This window comes from Idiotropiscis lumnitzeri, chromosome 14 (genome assembly GCF_059441095.1).
Source record: "Idiotropiscis lumnitzeri isolate Australia: NSW breed Sydney's pygmy pipehorse chromosome 14, RoL_Ilum_1.0, whole genome shotgun sequence".
Taxonomy (NCBI): Eukaryota; Metazoa; Chordata; class Actinopteri; order Syngnathiformes; family Syngnathidae; genus Idiotropiscis; species Idiotropiscis lumnitzeri.
Window position 1 is genome coordinate 20,123,725 of NC_142404.1, and position 19,403 is coordinate 20,143,127.

Below are 19,403 nucleotides of genomic sequence, written 5' to 3' on the forward strand. Positions count from 1 at the left end.
CTGGTTGTCTTCATCTTGCGGCTCTCCACTTTTCTTGCATTTTCCGTCAGAGTTAATGTCTCCCCTGTGTGTGTGTGTGTGTGTGTGTGTGTGTGTGTGTGTGCGCGTAGGCGTCCTGGTGGAGCTGAGCTGTCAGTGTTGTGTTGAACGTGCCAAGAAGAGGAAGAAAAAGAATCCGCTTGTGTCGGAACTGAAGCGCAACGTCCACATGACCTTCCTGCCGCTGAGACACAAGTACACAAAACACACAAACACAAACCGTTGCACCGAGTGCACTGCAAAAGTCTTTGCCCCCTTCTCAACTCGTTTTTACTCGCCGCTGCGCGGTCAAAATCTAAATTACGAAGGGAACAAAAAAGTCAATGGCGAGTCGGTCCCGTTTGTGTTTTCCGATCCGCTGCCTCAGCCACTCGAGTATTGTTCAGGTGTTCCTCGTTGCCTCGTCAGTTCACTTGGATTTCGTTTCCGCTTTTGTTGGACGTCCGTCTGTCGGCGACGCTCGAGGCTTTTTCCAAGATCTCGAGAGTCAGGCCTGCAAAGCATTTCAATCACATTCGGGTCTGGATTTGGACTAGGTCCCTTCAGGGTTAGGGATTTTCTGGTCCAGAGCGGAATTTTCGGTTCCATCACTATGGCAGAACCTCATCCAGGTCGTGAAGGTGCAAAGCAGCCCCAAAGCAGCTCATGACCGCCACCACATTTCACGTTTGCTCTTTAGTTCTTTTTTTTCGGCATTTCGGCAAACGCTCACCTTTCATCTGCGCAATCCGTCGAATCGGCCCAAAAAGTCATTTGGGTGCTTTTCTTTTTGCTCTTTAAACTGGCCAAGTCAATCATCAGACTTGAACCAAACCGAGCACGCATTGTTTCTTTCTTTTTTTTTTTTCTTTTAACTTTTCACTTCCCCTTTTTTGAATCAACACGATGACCCGATTCTTCGCTTTCCAAACTTGACTTTTAAAATTCTGTAGTTTTTTTTGTTCAACTTTCCTTCTTTGGACTTTTCCTTGGCGGAGGTCCTCGTCTCTCGCCCACTCATCTCGTCATTAGCTACACTTGCGTTTGCCTTCATTCTCTTGGGGTGGGGGGTTCCTCGGCACTCTTTCGGGGCCGCCGGGGGGTGTGTGTGTGTGCCCAGACTACACACGCACACACACGATACACGAGTGCATTGACGCAGGCTGTTCTCCAGTTGTGACGTCCTCACTTCCTTATGATGACAATTAGTGGCTGTTAGGGAGCAGCGCGTGTGTGTGTGTGTGTGTGTGTGTGTGTGTGTGTGGGGGGGTTACCTTGTGGGGGGGACAGCTGGTGCAGAAGCACACAATTAACAAACACAAGAAAAATATTTGCTAATGAGGATGCACAAACTCCTGAGACTTGATCAGGTGTAGTCGTTTTTTTTTTTCTTAGTGTTGCCATGAGTGTGTGGCGGGGGGGCGTGGCTAGTGACACCAGCACATATGTGAGGTCACCTGACACACGCCGACATCAAACTGAAAAGTGTTTGACGGCTGTTCCTAATATTTTGTCCATTCATGACAACAAACAAAGCCGGCTGACGAGCGCACACGCACGCGCGCGCGCGCGCACACTCAGTGACGGCACGCTGGCCGCACAAGTGCTTCTTTGTTGTTTTGTGTGTCACAGCTGGACGTGCTGACTGGCACCAGTTTGGTGGGGGGGGCGTGTCCGTGCATGACGCAACCCCGAATGACATCACACAACAATCGCGTACACGACGATCAGCGTCCTTCCGTCCCTTTGCGGTCTGTTTTTGTTTGGGTTTTTTTGCTTCACAACAACAACAACAAAAAATGCTGGCGTGAAAAAAACCTCAAACGTTTCAGTGGTGCCTTGAGATACGAGAAGAGTTTGATCTGTGAGCGGACATTGGAGCTTCATGCTAACGATGCAAAGAAATGCCATAGACGGGCTAACAGCCCTAACAAGTCAACGTTGGCGTTGTTAAGCGTCGGATATTTCTTTCAAAACGTAGAATTAACAAAACTCGCAGATACATCTTCTTTATCCTCTGCGAAGAAAACTCAACTTTGAGCATCTCGTTGATGTTCACGCAAAGCTTTGCGGCAACACATTTTGAACGCGTGAAACTGATGACCTGCACTTGCCTCTCACACGTGCACGTGCACGCGCACACGCGCACGCGCAGTGCGGCTGCTAATTGTGTGTAAATGTCAGTACGTGGCGAGTTGCTAAATGAACCGCAGGGAGCGTCGCCGCCTCATTAAAGGACACAGTGACAACACACACACACACACAGCATGCGCGTGGGTGTGTGTGTCCTCCTGAGGGAAATTAGCGATCATAGCCGCTGATGCCAAGCCACGCCCACTCCCATCAGGCCTCACCACAGCTAACTGCTCAGAGCGTGTGTCGATCCGAGCGAAAGTGCTACCAGCGAGAGTGTGTGTGTGTGCGCCACACACACGTTGACGCCGGCGCGGAAGGGACACATTGAGCGACACACAACGCGCCTGTTTGTGTCGAGAAAAAAAAAAAAGATGTCAAGCAACATTGAGACGGTCTGTGTTGTGTTTTGCGGCGAGGGGGCGGGGCCGAGGCAAAAAGCAAAATCTGAGCCAAACGTCATCGCGCACTTTTCCCAATTCACTTGACGTAAAGCCTCCAATCGTCTTCATCATTTTGTTTTTGTTGCCATTTTTTGTTCTGGACGATGTCGCCAGCGCCGCGCTTGGCGACATCGTCCAGATGGACTCGGTCTCGTCATGTCCCACGTGACGAAACGGCGGCGGCGGCAAATGTGAGCATGAGCATGCGGCGCGCGCCCAGGCTAAGCGTCGTCTTGTCGCGCAGTGTGAGCGCGACAAGACTCCCGCCACGATGACAGCGGCCCGGTAAACATGCGCGCGTCTGTTTGGGCCGGCGGGGGGGCGGCGGCAGCAAAACCAGCGCCACAGGATGGAAAAGGCGGGAGGAGTGACGCCGGCGTCACCTTCATTTGCTTTTGCGACGGGACGCCACCAAACTTGAACTCGTTTCACATTTTCATTTGGCTCCTTTTTGTATCATTTGATGGATGAAGTTCTTCTCAAAAGTTCCAAATTGTGTTGAACGAAAAAATGGAGCGCAACATTTTTCACACCCTCGTTGCGTCCTGAATGAATTTTGGTTGTCTGCAAATTGCCCTTTTGGGACCGATCGTTTTTAGGTCATTTTTTTTTTTTGGTCCTCCTTTTGCTCAATGACAACAAACACAAACGCTTGTTGAGCGTTCCCACGACGGCGCAGCGCCCCCTTTGCAAAATGACCAACATGGCGTCCCACCCTCGCGCCACTTTTGTTGTCCACCCAAAAATTCCGTTTATCTTCTACAATTTTATCAATATTGTGCGGCTTGGTTGGTGTTTGCGTTTGCGTGTGTAAACTTAGCAGGCCGCTCACGTGCACGCCCACGTGCATGTGCGTGCGTGAGCGGGCGGCGGTCCAGGAAGTGAAGATGCTCGGGAAGGTTTTTGACACATGCTAATTTATGCTAATGAGGAGCCGCCATGACACCTGCGCACACGCACGCAATGACATCACCGCAAAAGAGCGCGCTTCTTCTTCTTCTTTTTCTTCTTCTGCTTGGCCTCGAATGTTGACCTGCCCTTGTGCTCCCGAAGGACACACACACACACACACACACGCAAGCGCGTTCAATGTCCTTGGCTTGACGTGTGACTTTCTGCTGGTCAGCAGAAAGACTAGCGAACAAGTGTTTTTGTGTGTGTGTGTGTGGGGGGGGGGGACTGAGATTTTGTGGCTCTGATCCAGATCTCTCACACACATCTTAAAATATCAACTATATTGCATGCACATATGTTTAGACCTTTCACTTTGCCCTTGACTTGTGTGTGTGTACGAACAGATGGATGGGTCAGATGGGTCCAGATGAAAAAAGTGTGTATGTGGTCTTTGCTGATGCCCCCCCCCCCAAAAAAAACTTCACTTTATTGCTCCTTCACAACACAATTGCACACACAAATGCATCTTAAATTTCTTGTTTGTGTGTGTTCGGGTGCGTGTGCATGTGTGTGTGTGTGCGTGGGGGTGTGCGTGCGTGTGTATGCGGCACACAACTTTATCACTTTGCCCAAATTAAATCCAGCTTCAAATGATCATTTTTGGCTCTCAATTGCTTCTTCTCTCACTCGAGATTTCCTTCTGCTCCGACTTGCAAAATATTTGAATCCTGCGAACGGCGAATGCTGTGCACCGCCCCAGAAAAAAAAACATTCAATTATTCATTCATACATTTCATATAAAGTGCCAGACTCGCCTCAGTGTCCTCGGCTTCATTATTGACAAATATTTTATGGGGTTTTTTTTCCCGCCACGTCACAAATTTTTCATGCGAGACTTTTTCGTCCCGTCTATGGCTGCGCGCCAACAAGCGAGGCCGTGATTGGCTGTTGCAGATTAGGCTGCCGGACCAGCACTCTTTTTATTTTTAATGTCGGCTTGGTCGTTCAATCGCGTTGGCAAAAGATTTGAACGTGTTTTTCCGTCCATGGGACAGAATGCGTGATTTCAATTGTGTGTGTGCCAAACCACTCAATTAACGCACGCAAAAGCGTGCAGGTGTGTCTGCGACGAGGTACGAGTCATTTCTTCAAGTTCTTCCGAGTCCACGCAGGGTTCAAAGGTCACTTTCTGTGTCTTACGAAATACAAATCTTAATAAATAATTTCATTTTCTCTCCTTAAAAATACACAATTTCCAACCTATTCATATTTTTTATATGTTACAATTTATTTCAAAACTGTTTTTGTCCCAGAAATACACAATTTGTTTAAAATATACATTTTCTGCAAAATTTAGACCCTCCAACATTTTCAGTAATAGAAATGTTTTTCACGAAAACACAACTTTGTGAATTAAATACAATAAACTCCCCAAAATACAAAACTGGAAATATATAGTGTGTGTGCGTGTGAAAGCAGAAGATGAGTTCAAAAGCGTGAGATGCTGCAACAATGACAGCAGCCGGCAGTGGAAAGCAACCTTCTCTTCGGGGGGGGGGGGCACTCAAGATTGGGGGGGGGGGGGCGAGTGAACCAACTCGCAAGGTAGCTAATCTCACACAAACAGCTTTATGCAAATGTGCACGCCGACTTTGATGAAGCCCCGCCCCCTCATCCTTACTTGCCCGTAATCTGTCCTAATGACGTCCCGCTCGTAATCCTCATCGAGTGCTCGTCAAGTTTCCCATCAGCGCTGGCACTTTTTCTGTCCGATTGAACATATTGTGAGCGGCGGAAAGAGCAAAGAATCAAAATGATCTTTTCATGCTGGGGGGGGGGCAGACCAATGACGACGCTCGCTTGTGTGTTAGCATCACCGCCAGAGTTTGCGTCTTTGTGAACGAGCATTAGCGAGGCGAAGTCAGCAGTACAAAATTCATCTTTTACGTTTGCAAAACTTCTCCGGCAACTTGCGGGTGTCACTTCGGGAACCGGGCAGGCAGGGCCGGCTGGCCGAACCTGGGCAGTCTGCACACGCCGCACAGGCACAAGGGCAACCCCGAGGCCGGCCCCAAGCCCCACGGGGAGGGGGGGAGGGGGCTCTCCGGGGGACCTTTGAGGGCGGAGAGCGGGAGGGGGGGCGCAACGCCCGAGGCCGGGAAGGGCTCCTGGGTGAGGAGAAGCCGCCCGGGGCCCGACATGAGGGGCCAGCCCCCCGTCAGCAGCAGCCGGGGGCCGGGCCCCGCCCCCGCGCTCGCCCCCGCGCTCAGCTCGCCCAGAAGCCGCCGCATCTCCTGCAGGGACGAGCCTAGCAACAGGATGTAGTTCCGCGCCAGCACCAGCGTGGAGATCTTGGAGAGGCGGCGACCGGGAGACGCGCCCGCAGGGTGGGGGGGCGCCGAGGCGGGGGCGGAGGAGGCGTAGGGGACCATGACCTCTCTCAGCGCATCCATGGCGACGTTGAGGTCCTGCATCCTCTTCCTCTCGCGGCTGTTGATCTTCCTCCTCAGTTCTTGCTGCTCCTCGGAACTCAGTTCCCGGCTCGCCTTGGAGGAGCCCCCCCTGGGGGGGCCCCCGGGTGCCGGCGGCGGGTGAAGGTGGGGAGCCAAAGCGGAAGGGCAGGAGGACAGGTTCTGCACTGAGGCGGGTCCGTAATGGAGGTCCTGGGGGGCTCTGAGAATCGGGTTGCTCAAGACGTTCATCTTCAAGTTGTCTTGGACAAAAAGAGTCAAACGACGCCGCTCGCAGTTGCGCAAGACGACTCGAAATCTTCCTCGTGAGAGCCTTCTCACTCCACAGTGAGAACTCTGAAAGTGATGCCTTCTCACATGCTGGAAAGTGAGCTAAATGACCGCCCCCCCCCCCCCCCCCCCCCCCACCCTTCCAGGGCAGTGCCTATCCAACCAACTGGCATTTATCATTTCTTCAACGGCACTCCAAATCCACAACGCCGGCATCACAGGAAACACAGAAGTTTTTTTGGGCAGAGATAAGCGTGTACTCACGCACACACGTGCACACGCACGCACACACGTGCACACGCACACACACGTACTACTTGACGCCGAGCTCAGGCGAATCTTGGGCGAGCTCAACCGTTATATTCAAGCCCCACCTTCTAAAAATGACAACAGGAGCATTGAGACAAGCCTCCTCCCCCCGCCCCCCCCGCCCCCATGTGGGGGGCCTCACCGCCGTGCAAGGATCCCAAGTGAAGCAGGAGGACCGGATGGTGCAACTCCAAACACGAGGCGGCTTGTTTGCAACAAAAGGACGAGCGCAGGAAGTCTGCGCAGAGGACGGACGACAGGAAGGGACGCCACCTGTGTGTCGTTTTAGAAAGTGTGTGTGTGTGTGTGTGTGCGGACAATCAACGTGACGGATGCGGCATGTTAACGTCGCATCCGGGGGGGCAAAAAGGGGACACCTGCTTGGGGGACGTCGTGTGCTTGGGCTCGAAATAAAGAAGCCGGTGTCCCTCACGAGCGGGATGGGCGCCGCCGCATCCGCCGCACAGCTTCCAGGAGCGAACTGGCGCGGGAAGACTGGAGGCTTTATGGGGGCGGGGGGGGGGGGGGTCACACGCAGCAGCATCCATTTGGATCGGCAGCATGTGTGCACCTGCGCGCTTAAAGAAGGCTCGACTGTCCCAGGAAAAGAACCGGGGTCGCCATGACAACGCAGCAGGACGATTCGAACGTCTCTTCACGCGCCAAAGCAGGAAGTCCTGAAAAACAAGTTGCATGTCGTCCTGAGCAGGTTGTGTCCCAAAACGTCTTTTGGGCGATGAGACGAATGAGATTTGAGAGTCAAAACCGGTGCCGTGCTCAAGACCAGATCGAGACTCACAAGAGAAGAGCAACAATTTGGGATGTTGAGACCGGGTCCAAAAAAAAAAAAAAAAGCCCGAGGCTGCGACGGGAACAAAACCAAGCCGACATTGTGTTGAGACAGATTGAGGGACAATGACGAGGTTGAAAAGTTCAAATCGAATTTGGATCAACAAGCAAAATTTGATTCGGGATTTTGCAAACGCTTCATCCTTGTTTTTGTTCCGTTTGTTTATAAGAGGCCCGTGTATAGAAAGTCGTTTTTCAGGATGTCATCACCGGCGGGACAAAATTGAAGCTGAAATGCGATTTCTGTGATGTTTCCGTAAGCCGCTCTCCAAATTTGAATTGGAGCAAAATGGAGCCGGAAACGTGACAACAATTTTAATGATGGCAAAATGCAGCAAACAAAATGTTGAGAGCAGCATTTTGGTTGACTTTTTTGAATGCTCAATTTCAAAACGCAACCTCGAACGCATTTGTTTGCACCGGGCCTGCTGCCAAAGGTCACGTGTCGTGGCCTCGGGACATTCGTCGACAGCGGAACCTCAAAAGAACCCGGATGCTGGCAAGCGTTGCCGTTTGCTAAGATCGCCTAACTGCAACACTTTTGTTTCTCCAAATAGAAATTTAGGATCATTTTGCTTTGTGTTTTCAACGTTTCTCCAGACGTGAGACAAATGACACAAAGCAAACACGTTGTTTGTGTTTTTTTCCCCTTCCAAATCCCGCCAACGTAGCACGCGAAGAAATGAGAAGCTGCCTGAAAGTGTGTTTGAGGGGAACTTCAGAAAGAGCAACGCACGCGCGCGCGTGCACGGCATGAAAAGAAGCAAAAGAGCCGACGACGATGCAATCGCTGAAAAAGGAGCGAAAATGATTGTGGCTTCCTTCGCTCGCGGGAAAGGAACAAACATGAAAATGACGTCACACTTCCGCCTGGAAGTTGACGTCCAAAACTCACGACAATGATCTTTTTTCATGCACAAACAGAACAAAACCTTATTTTCTATCGTAAAGACGTGAAAAGTGAACATGATGCAAGAATCAATTTTGGATTCAAATGTTCACAATTAAAAATTGTAATCAGATTCCAATAGTTGCAGCATAAATGGAATTGATTTTTTTCTCAACTTTCCAAACAAACGAGAAACGGGCAGGAAGATCAAGTTTTTTTTTAAACACACCAAAAATAGTCTTTCCTTTTTAAATTGAAACGAAAGAAAAGGCAACATGCAGGCATTTTTTTATTTTCACTTTCATTTATTTTTCTCAAGTGGAGTCACATGACAATTGTCAATAAATATTTGCTCGTTTTTTCCGTCCTGACAAACATTCACAAAGGAAAAAGACAGAACACGTGCGCTGTACAACTATTTACAAGCCACGCGTTGTGGTTGAGGGGGACTTCGTTGTCTTAAGTTGTCGCGCGTGCATTCACTTGTTGGAGTCTCCCGCGTGCAGGCGCGGCACCGCGCACATGCTGCACGGGCACGGCATCCCGGCGGCGGCGACGCCCCAGTGCTGGAAGGCAGGCGGGGGGGCCTTGAGGAGTCCGTGCGGGGCTCTGGCGGGGGGCGGCGGCGGCGGCGGCTGGAGCAACGGGTGGACGACCCCGTGCGGGCCCGACGCCAGGGCGGCCGGGTGCGCGTGAGTCAAAGAGGGGTGGTGCGCGGCGGAGGCGGCAGAGCCCCCCGCGACCGCACCCCCGCCGTAAATGTCGGCCAGCAGGCGCTTCATCTCGTCCAGCGAGGAGCTGAGCATGAGGATGTAGTTCCTGGCCAGCAGCAAGGTGGCGATCTTGGACAATTTGCGCACCGAAGGCCCGTGCGCGTAAGGCATGACTTCGCGCAGGCCGTCCATGGCCACGTTCAGGTCGTGCATGCGCTTGCGCTCGCGGCTGTTGATCTTCAAGCGGATGGACTGCAGCTCGTGCTCCGACAGCAACTTGCGCTCCGCCTTCTTGGAGGCCGCTCGCGCGTCCACGTCCGCGTCCTCGTCCTCGTCATCGTCATCGAGGTGGTGCAGGTGGTGGCGGAGGGGCGCCCCCTCCCCCGTGGGCGAGTCGACCTGCGTGGACGACACGGCGCCCGGGAAGCCGTGCGTGTGCGTGTGCGCGTGCGCGGAGCGGCGCAGCGTGGACAGGAATGCGGCGTCCGCTTCCGGCGACGACACGCGGCTCGCGTCCGACTCCATCGTGCGCGCGCACCTGCCAAAATAAAATCACGTCAGTGACGGCAGCAAAAGTCAGAAAGGTCAAGCGCGCCAAAGTTTGCCGCGCGGAGATTTTCAGTTCGTGGCTAGACTTGCAACAAATGAACATACCGAAATTAAAAACAAAACAAAAAAAAAAAAAACTTTTTTTGGTTTTGTGCCGTTTCGAGGGCAACCAAACGTGACAGACGCGATTCCGTTTCGTGCTTGCTTCGCCTTTAAAGACAGACAAAAAAAAAAAACACTTTGAAGCAATTTGAAGATAAATCGTTTTGCGCCCGCCCCCAAAATGATTTCAATGCGACACTAAATCTTTTCAGGAAGATGAACAATAATTTGACATTCATGATTTTAATTTTCTATACACTTTTTTTTAAACAAAAAGAAAAAAAACAACTAGCAAATAATTGATTTCAAATTGCATGAAAACAAGTCCAAAGCAGAGAGAAACGGAATCACGCCTTTCACATTTGGTTCCGTTCAAAACTGCAATTTGCAAAGAAATCGAGAAAATATTTTTTTATTAGGGTTGTTTCCCTTTATTGAAAGTCAACCCAAAAACGGAGGACCGTTTTTTCCGTTTGTTTTTCTTCCTCGAGGGCCGCTTTTTCGACGCGTCCGTCGCCGAAAAGATCATCACAAATCATTTGAAGCATTGGCGGAGGGAAACATAAAAAATACTAAAAAAATAAAATAAAATAAAATAGAATAAAAAAAAAAACAGGCAGCGCATTCAGCGGCCCTCGAGCAGCTGAAATGAAGAAAAGCATCTTGGACGCAAGCGAATGAACCCAAACAAATTAAGGCAAATGCTCACGAATTAATACTTTGTTCACCCCTCCCCCCCGCCCCCCAAAAATAAAATTAATGCAGCACAGATTAAATTGACTACGTTGGTATTCATATTCAATTTATAGAATACATTTTGTATTTGCCGCCCAAACGATGGTCAATATTGTTTGATGCAAATACGGTGTACACATATCATATAATATAATATAATATAATATAATTAGTGACATTTGGAAGAAAGTCGCGAGCATCCTTGCAGCGAAATTAAATTTGTTTGCATGCGCACACTCGCCCGTCTGTCCCGAAAGAGGGCACGCGCCCGCGCACGCCGATGAAAGTTGCACAAAGTGGATTTCTTGAAACTCACCGTCTCTTATTAGGAGGCCAAGTTCCCAAAAAGGCCCAAAAAGGGTCCAAAAAAGAAGGGGGGGGGGCGAAATCCGCGTGACGTGCGTGACGTGACGTCGTCAGCGCTGGACGTGGACCACGTGGACGACGTGGACGTCCTTCCACGCGCGGGGCTGCTGCACAGTGACATGCCCCCGGTGCTTGGCGCTTTTTATACGGAGGGGGGGGGGCGCGGGCGCGGGTGGGCTCACACCGGGACAACAACACTCTGTGCGTGTGTGTGTGAATGTGTGTGTGTGTGTTTGTGCAAGCTACCAATCAACTGCCTTGAGGGAGGGCGGGGCAACATCTTAAGTGAAATCTTACACACACGCGCACACCCCCACACACACACACACACCCTCCTCGCTACCTGTGACGTAACATTTATTTTTGATTTGGAGGCCAAGTGATTTTTTTTCTGCAGATATGATATTCCTGATTATTATTATTATTATTTTATAATTCACTTTCACTCCTAGAAAGGCCGCATGTCGGATTGTTTTGCTTTACTTTCTTTCGCACTTTTTCTGATTGTTCAAATGACAACTGGAAATTAAGAGAAATCTCTGATTTATTATTCCCAATTATTATGATCAGAAATCGGTTGACGATGGCATTGGTCAAACTGTTAAAACCATTAAATGTTTGTGTGCATGTTGATGCAGTTTTAAAGGGATTTACATTTATTAAATAAATGGAAAAAAAAAAAATATATATATATATATATATACCAACCCAAATTGTTTGTGAATATTAATCCTGAAAATGTTGCCTCCTCCTCCTCGCCATCATAGAATAGAATAGAATAGAAATCCCTTTATTGTCATTGTACTCAAGTGTGCAACGAGATTAGAGGGCTCCCCTCTCCAGTGCAATACAACAATAATACAGACAAATATATAAATTAGATAAATAAAGAAGACAGTGCAATGGAATTCAGTACTGAATAGGGCATATAGAAACACATCACAATGCTGTTTTGCGAGGTTAGGGTGGTCTCGTGTGTGTGTGAGAGTTCAGTATGGAGATGGCTCTCGGATCATGACGATCATAACGCAAATGCTGGAGAACTTAACAAATCTAACAATATTTCAGCCATACGATGATTGAACGTTGCGAAGAAATGAAGCGCTTCTTGTTTTTGGTGAACTTGTGAGGACATGGCCTCTGGAGCGCCCCCTTCAGGCCACGCGACCGAGACGTAAAGAACAAACGAGTTCACTCACCAAAACGGGAGTCGTCATGGGTGACAGGTGGGCTGCGAGGAACGTCTCGGATGGCTGAAAACCATCTATTCTGTGAGCAGGAAGTGATGTCATCAAACACGTTTGTTGCCTTCAGTTTAACTTTGGATCAAGTCAAGGTTCAGGTCTGGCATCTGGGTCAGGTCTATGGTCCACCAAGGCTGGCGTCCCAGTTTCAGGTCCAAGGTCCATGATTTCAATGGCAAGTTTAAGACCGCAGTTTCAAGTCAGACCCAAGATTCAGGTCTTGGGGTTGAGGTCCAAATGACCTCAAAACATTTTCTCCTCTCGGGTCGTCGGTGCCAAGCAACGAAAGTTGACCGTCACGTTTGCGTCTTCGTGTTCGCCGTCTCAATTTGCAGCAAACTCCAGAACAGAAACAAAACGTTCCATGTGGAGCGTCGGTGGCATCCTTCATTCGGACTTGCCAAGGTCTTTTGGGTTACGTGAACAGCTTTGTTTTTTTTTGGCACAATGAAGCCACTCGCGGGGACAACACAGACACACAAAAACCTGCTGGCATTTCTTTGGTCGCTGCCCTCATCGCACTTTGCCAACATCAAAAACCGCGATGGCTTTGAAAGAACTCTGGACCAAATCTCGTGATCGGAGATACCAAAAACCAAAAGAAAACAGCAACGAACCTCATCCCGATTGACGATGTTTTGCGCTTTGAGTTTCTTGGGTGTAAGTTTGATGAAGTTGCAGATGGGCCCAAGAGCCCCAAAAAAGGGATTTGGGGGGGTGGCGGGGGGGGATACGGGACAACAAAAACTAATCCGTCAAGCCTTGTTGCCGTTTCTTTGCTTTCTCTGGCGGTTGAGCGCCGTTTGTTTGCTGCACTCGCGACGGTGCTTAAAACGATACGCCGCGGCGGGAGGGGGGGCGGGGGGCGGTGAGGGGCTTTGTGTGGACGGCGACTATTAGGAGCTAATTAAGTGGCAGGGCCCGGACGGCTTCCCGTGCGAATGAGGAGCTTACAAGCTCTTTCGACGGCGTGACAAATTGAATGGCGCAGGATCGGCTCGCCCTTTTCTTCCCGCTGCCCCATCTGGCCGCCGGCAGAGAAAAAGGGGATTTGCGCCGCTGTGTGGGCGAGCAAGAGGGGATAAGGGGGTGTTTTGGGGAGGGGGGGGGGACTTTGTTCCTCACCACTCCTTGTCTCAATTCAACAGGCAGAGATTTGCTTTTGCCAAATGTTACAAATGTTTCGACAACCTGGTCTCTGATCCTACAGGGTCACGGGAGCGGGCACGGGACGGGGGTCTTGGGGGGGGGACGATTGACAAAGCAGCATGGAGATGAATATATTCACGCGGCCATTCAAGGCCTGAAAGAGCCTCCCTGCGAACGGCTAGCCGGGCGTGTAAACGCGCTAATCCCGTTTTGCACGTTCGCTAACGGAGACGTCGGCGCAAGTTGGCGCGGCGACACGCACACGCGCCCACGTTGACGACCGCAAAGCGCGTTCACAACAATTCGCATTCCTCGGCCAACGACGGATGCCGCCTCACTTGACGCGGTTGTCGAAAACGCTAACCTGAGCTGTCGCCATCGCAAATACTTTTGGGGTTGAGCATTCCATCCGTGGATGCAATCATCGAATAAAATCGGATTCCAAAATATTGTTTATTTTTGGGACCAAAAGAAAAAAAAAAAACAACAAAATAAACTAAACAACAATTGCGCAATATCACACAAGAGGGACTTCGCAAGCGTTTGGGAAAGTTTGCAAAGTTCTTATTTTGCTTTCATGAAAAAAAATTCACAGAAAAATTGACTGTCGTGTGGCGACTCAAAGCGAAACAATTGTTGGCGAGTAATTTGATCATCGATCAGTTTGATTTGGAAGTGCACCTCATTTGGCACCCGAACCGCATGAAAAGCGATCCAATGGGGACTCAAAACCCGAGAGGGACTTACGTGATCCGCCCAAAATGAGACTTTCAGAGCAATTTGCTCGCTCAACTTTCATTTTCCACAAAGCCAAATCGTAATTTGATGCTCGATACGATTTTAGTTTGGGAACGAAGCGAGAAAAACGGGAGCATTTTTTTTTTTTTTGGCGGGGGAGCCTTGCCAGGCGGGTGTCTTTGGGGATCAGGGGGTTACTGTTGGGGGACACGGGGCGGGGGGGGGGGGGTGTTTGTGAGCGTGAAAGGGTCGGTCGGGGGCGGTTCACATCATCGGCCCATTGAGGGCGGCCCCTCCCCTGTTGTAAAACAAGCTCCTGTGGGCCCGCCTGAACACAGGGGGCTTTGTGGCCCCCCCCACAGGAAACATACCACCCAAAGTGATGCCCCCCCCCCCCACCTTGTTCAGGAGGCGGGGCCAGCATCGGTGGCCAGCAACAGGTGGGGTTAATGAGACTGTTGGGGGTGGGTCTGCAAAGGGGCGGTCCTGCCAGTTTCCGTAATTCGGGGGCCTAATGGCACGATTGATGGAGGGAGACAGCGAGACAAAAGCAGGGGGCGGTGATGAAATGTAGAGGGGCGGCGGCAACGGGAGGGAGGGGGGTTGCGTCCTGAATGGCGTCTCGGCCGACGCCGGAGTCACACGGGCACGTTTAGCGCCTCCTGGGGGGCTAATTAGCAGGGAGGTCTCAGCGACAAGGCGGCGGAGAAAGGCCAGAGGATGTGGGGTGAGCGCGGGTCGGCGATGACCACCTACCAGGAGATCACGCCCCCACCCGCCACTGTAAAAAAAACACACACAACAGGCCATGATTTAGAGGCCTGCCATCGTCTTGTCGTTCCTCACCTCTGTTGTCCGGCGGACAATTGACTCGAGGACCTAACTTGTCTTCGAAGGGGGCGGGGCGCTCCTCCAAGTCTTGAGGACCCTGAAGTGGACACACACACACAATAGGAGTTAGACACTTGTTGTTCCTAATTAAACGTCCCCTGCTCACTTTCACCTGCACATGCTTGGTCATTGCATTCGGCAGCTGTTCCGAATATTTCGAACCTCGATGGAGGAATAAAAAGTCATTGGTTAATCCGTCACAAAAACAATATATAAATATATATATATATATATCGCTCATTCAGCTCTGATTTACGGCCATTTTCACCAAATACGGTTGCTCAAAACGACATCAAAATTTACAGCGATTACAACAAAACAAAAGCACTGAACTCAATTAAAAGTACAAACATTTTCACTGATGTCAAAATGTAAAAAAAAACACACTCAAAATCACTTTTTTTCAGACTAAAAGGCTAAATTAGCTAACTCAAATCTGTCCAAATTAACAATCTTTTACATGAGCTCAAAATGCCGCTAACTATTCTCAAACCAAAACCACCATGCTAACATTATTATAGAAAGATAAAGATTTGTCCCACAATGGGAAAATTTGCAGCAACAAAAATGTAGATCATACCGAGGCGGCGGCGGCGGCGGAATGTATAAGATTAGCAGCAGCAAACCTCTGCAAATATCCACAATATGTACACAAATCCACATGAATATACACACTTACATCTCACGTCATGGACAAGGGGAAGGAAACACTCCTAAAAAAAAAAAAGCTAAATGCGGCAAAATCAACGCAAATTAGACAACATGGCAGCCGTAAGAGTTGCGCTTCAATTAGGACAGCGGCTACGCTAGCTGAGATGTCGTTGACACTCGTTATGCTAATGCTACTACCTGCTTATTTTCATGTTGCGTGAGCGCCCCCTCGTGGATAACACCTTTCATTGATTGCAAATGCAAACTGTTCTTTTATGCTAACGTCGCCGTTGAGGCGTGCAAGGTCACGCTGAGGTTGTCGCGAGGCCAAAGTTCAACCACGGGCAACGTTTCGCCAGTTCTTCAATTCCCCAACCGCTTAGAAAGTGGCTAATATTAGCGCAAAAGCACAAAATGACCAACTTCCAGTTTGCTGACGTTGACAAAGCGCTCACATGAAAAGAAAAAAAAACTACAAACTGACTCGTACTAACATTAGCGTTGTTAAAAAAAAAATGACAGGCTCCCAGCCACAAAGCGGACCCGCCAGAAACAACATTGTAGCTATTGTGCGCATCCACATTAGCATGATGCTAACGAGCGGCTAAAGAAGGGCGCCATGTTGTCCCAGAGAGGCGAGTGATGGTCGACAGCTTTTGTTGTCCAACTTGCTCTTATGTAGGTTAATACCCGGCCCACGCTAACAAGAGTCGCGCGCGCGACGGCAGCTAAAGACGAAACACAGCCAGCGTCGATGACACATAAAAAGTTTGTTGCAATGGTGTCAGTGTGTGAGCGCAACAAAACGACGAAGACGAAGAAGAAGCGGGCCATTGTGGCTCATTAATTAACAAGCTATGCTAAACAAGGATTAGCATATTCATGAGGAGGGGGGACAGAGGGGGGCGTCCATCTTTCACACACATTTTTTTTTTTTGTGTCCAGCGTCGCCGTCGCCGATTGTGCGCGACGACATAACATAACCCCGTTTGTCCAATGCGCGCCACCCGCCCCTTTAACTCTCGGCATGACGCATGTCACGCGCGCACACGCGCGCGCGCGCGGCCCCATTTTCACAGTCCGGAGAACACGACTCGAGGATTAGCAGCAAATTGGTGGTGGCGACAAAGTGATTAGCATGTTGTGTTACATCTTGATTGTGCTACGCAAGCGCTCGCTCGCGCGCGCACGCACACACGCACGCACGCACGCACAACCCCCCCCCCCCACCCCACGTGTTGTCCGAAAGCAAATTACCAAGACGCAAATTCACTTCACTCTGAAAACGTAGCGACGCACAAAGAGCAACACAGTATCAACTTTTGGTTTAATAAAAAAATAAAAAGACGGACCACCGCAATCCCTCAACCACCCCATCCATTTTCTCCCCCCAAAATAAAAAAATAAATAAGAATGAAAAAAAAAGAATTGAGCCGAAATTGGGCATCTGGTTAGCACGTCTGCCTCACAGTGCAGAGGTGGAGGGTTTGATTCCGGCTTTGGCCTTCCTGTGTGGGCTTTGCATGATCTCCCGTGCCTGCTTTTCTCCGGGCACTCCGGTTTCCTCCCACATTTGAAAACATGCGTGCTAAATTGATTGGACACTCGAAATTGTCCCGAGCGGTTTTTTTTTTGTTGCACAACTTCATTGCTTTTTTATGCGCGATAGGTTCTGAAAACATTTGGCAGGAATTTAAAAAGACTGGCCACAGCCACCAAATATTGGAAACATTTCACGGGGAACCAGCAGACAACAAACAAAATGCAAAAACACAAAAATGTTTGACCTGCAAAAAGGATTGGGACGTGCGTGTGTTTTGGGGAATGTATGTTGTGTCTGCGTGTGCATTTAAAAGTGTGTTTTCTTGCACGTGGGCGCGCATTGAAACGAGTGGGAATGCCATTAACGCTGCTCGTACTTTGCAAAAAGATTTTTTTTTTTACATGCAGGAGGAAGTGTGTTGCTTTTGTTGCGCGGTGGTCCCGCAAGTCGCCTTTTGGTCATTTGTGGCCATTTCTGCGCCGCCCCCGAGGAAGGGAAAGGCCACCTTTCAATGCGCTCGTTAGCTACGTCCGTCTCACTTCCTGCGACCTGTCACTCACACACACGCACACTCATTTGTTGCGCACAAAATGCAAAAAAATAAATAAATAAAAAAGTGCTGTTGCTTAACTTTGCTGTTTAACGAGCTCTTTAATTGAGACGTCTACTGGCCACCTGTTTGGCCTCATTAACATGCTAATGCTGCGCGCCATTGTTGTAGCGCTGACAGCTAGGATGGGGGGGGCATGGGATGGGGGCGAGTCGGGTGCTAATGGGGGGGGGGGCAGTCGGTTCCACTTTCACGAGGGGGACGGCAAGAAATTGGCAATGCAAAGTCGGTTTGGATGAATGAGCAACATGATGCCGTGTGGCAAAATAAAAAAACGGTAGCAAAATATTCCTTGAAAGTGTCGCAAACTCCAAAACGTTGAACTGTGCCGCCGTTTAAATCCAATCAATCGCCTCAAAAAACAGAAACAAAAAAGACTTACAGCCAAAAAAAAAAGTGTCTGTCGGTAGGCAACAATTTCTTACACTTTTCAAAATGGACGACAACATTTTAAAAAAATGTTTTCAAATGAAAGCCCACGTACTGTCAAAGTAAAAACACAACAAAAACAATGAGTTGCATTGTACAAATACAGAAAAGATTTTTGCAAACAGAACTTGCCGGCTAAAGGCTAACTCATATTGGAGAAGCTAACAAAAATTAGCATGCGGGTCGCAGGCGTCGTCTGCCGCCAAAAAAACCCCAAAAATGCTGATACCCAAACACGGACAACGGAAGATGACGTTAGCTTGCCAATTAGCATTCATTTCAAGCGCTAACAAAAACTTGGCGTGTACGGCGTCTTTATTTAACGGCAGAACTTTCATCAACAGATGACGTTTCGATTCAAACGTGGCGAACGGCCAAACAAGCCCGTCAAAAATCAGGCCTTCAAAATAAAAAGTGAGCCAGTCAAACACTCGTTCAGCCGTTAACGTTGGAAAGTACTTTTGAACGGGCTTGTTCGTCTGGCGTGCGCGTTTACTTTTGGAGGTCTGACTTTCAACAAGCTGATTGAGTCTTAATTGAGTGTGAGGCCGTCCGGTGAGCAGGTCGGCGCAAGATTGACCCACTTTTGTTCATGTGCAGCTTGTGCTACTTTGCAACATTTCCTGTTTGCGCTTTTGTTGCAGCCCAACTATTGGTTGTTGGGCAAGCATTCAACGGGCTCCCAATGACGAACCAAGACGTCGTCAATGGCAGCCATGAAAGGGAAAACAAAAAGGCGGAAATTCTGAACAGGTTCTTAAAAGATTTAGACACACCGCGGAGACAACATTTATAATGAAATACTTCATTTAGTTTTGGTGGCTTCAACTTTAGTTGGAGATGGCAGCCTCCACTGCTTGCCACCCCGTAAAAGAGCCCATTTGTCAATTGTGTGTTACATGAACTTTGTTTAGCAGGATGCTAAGCTAAGCTAGCAGAAAACAGTGCATGTCAAACAAAATCAAAGTCCTCACCCTTCACTTGGCTTGGAAGACACTTTTGACGGCGTCGTCATGGACAGAAAAGAGTTTGTAGTCCAACTTCACAGTTCACGTCCAGGCGTTAGCATTTGAGCTACATGCTAGCAGGTTTAGCATCAATTTGGTTCAGTGTGTGTCAGTCGAAGCCGCAAGAGCTACTTCCTGCTTTGTGGTTGTAGTCACGCCTTAACTCGAAGCTTGTTTGTGGCGACATCGCAAAAAGCCAAAAAAATAAGCCAAACTAATCCTCTCTGTGTACACATCATTAGGTACACCGCCACCTGCCGATAATTCGGACGGAAAAGTGGGAAATGTGGTTGGATGTTGTGTGTGGGAGTGGTTTCCTCTTCCTACACTGACATCTAGTGGACGTAAACCGTCAGTGCATCTAACAGTTATGAAAATGTCGTTTGAAAATAAGTGGAAA

The 19,403-nt window shown here is 49.3% G+C and overlaps 2 protein-coding genes across 5 annotated transcripts; both read right to left on the minus strand.

The window, feature by feature from the left end:
* Positions 1-4,866: 4,866 nt before the first annotated feature.
* Positions 4,867-6,349, minus strand: olig1 (oligodendrocyte transcription factor 1). The gene has a single exon (XM_088315560.1). It carries the CDS (start codon positions 6,188-6,190, stop codon positions 5,468-5,470), a length of 723 nt encoding a protein of 240 aa, XP_088171686.1. The 5' UTR covers positions 6,191-6,349; the 3' UTR covers positions 4,867-5,467.
* Positions 6,350-8,587: 2,238 nt separating this feature from the next.
* olig2 (oligodendrocyte lineage transcription factor 2) lies at positions 8,588-19,257 on the minus strand. 4 transcript variants are annotated; one of them, XM_088315935.1, is made up of 4 exons: positions 18,971-19,257; positions 14,719-14,800; positions 11,941-14,653; positions 8,588-9,527 (listed from the first exon to the last, which is right to left on the minus strand). In XM_088315935.1, exon 4 carries the CDS (start codon positions 9,512-9,514, stop codon positions 8,756-8,758), a length of 759 nt encoding a protein of 252 aa, XP_088172061.1. In that variant the 5' UTR covers positions 9,515-9,527; positions 11,941-14,653; positions 14,719-14,800; positions 18,971-19,257; the 3' UTR covers positions 8,588-8,755. The 4 variants fall into 4 exon arrangements, with proteins under 4 accessions (XP_088172061.1, XP_088172062.1, XP_088172064.1 ...); XM_088315936.1 differs by lacking the exon at positions 18,971-19,257 and adding an exon at positions 14,876-14,931; XM_088315938.1 differs by lacking the exon at positions 11,941-14,653.
* Positions 19,258-19,403: the final 146 nt, after the last annotated feature.

Excerpts from the sequence above, each read along its gene's own strand:
- olig1 (XM_088315560.1), bottom strand. The coding sequence starts at position 6,190 with ATGAACGTCTTGAGCAACCCGATTCTCAGAGCCCCCCAGGACCTCCAT.
- olig2 (XM_088315938.1), bottom strand. The coding sequence starts at position 9,514 with ATGGAGTCGGACGCGAGCCGCGTGTCGTCGCCGGAAGCGGACGCCGCA.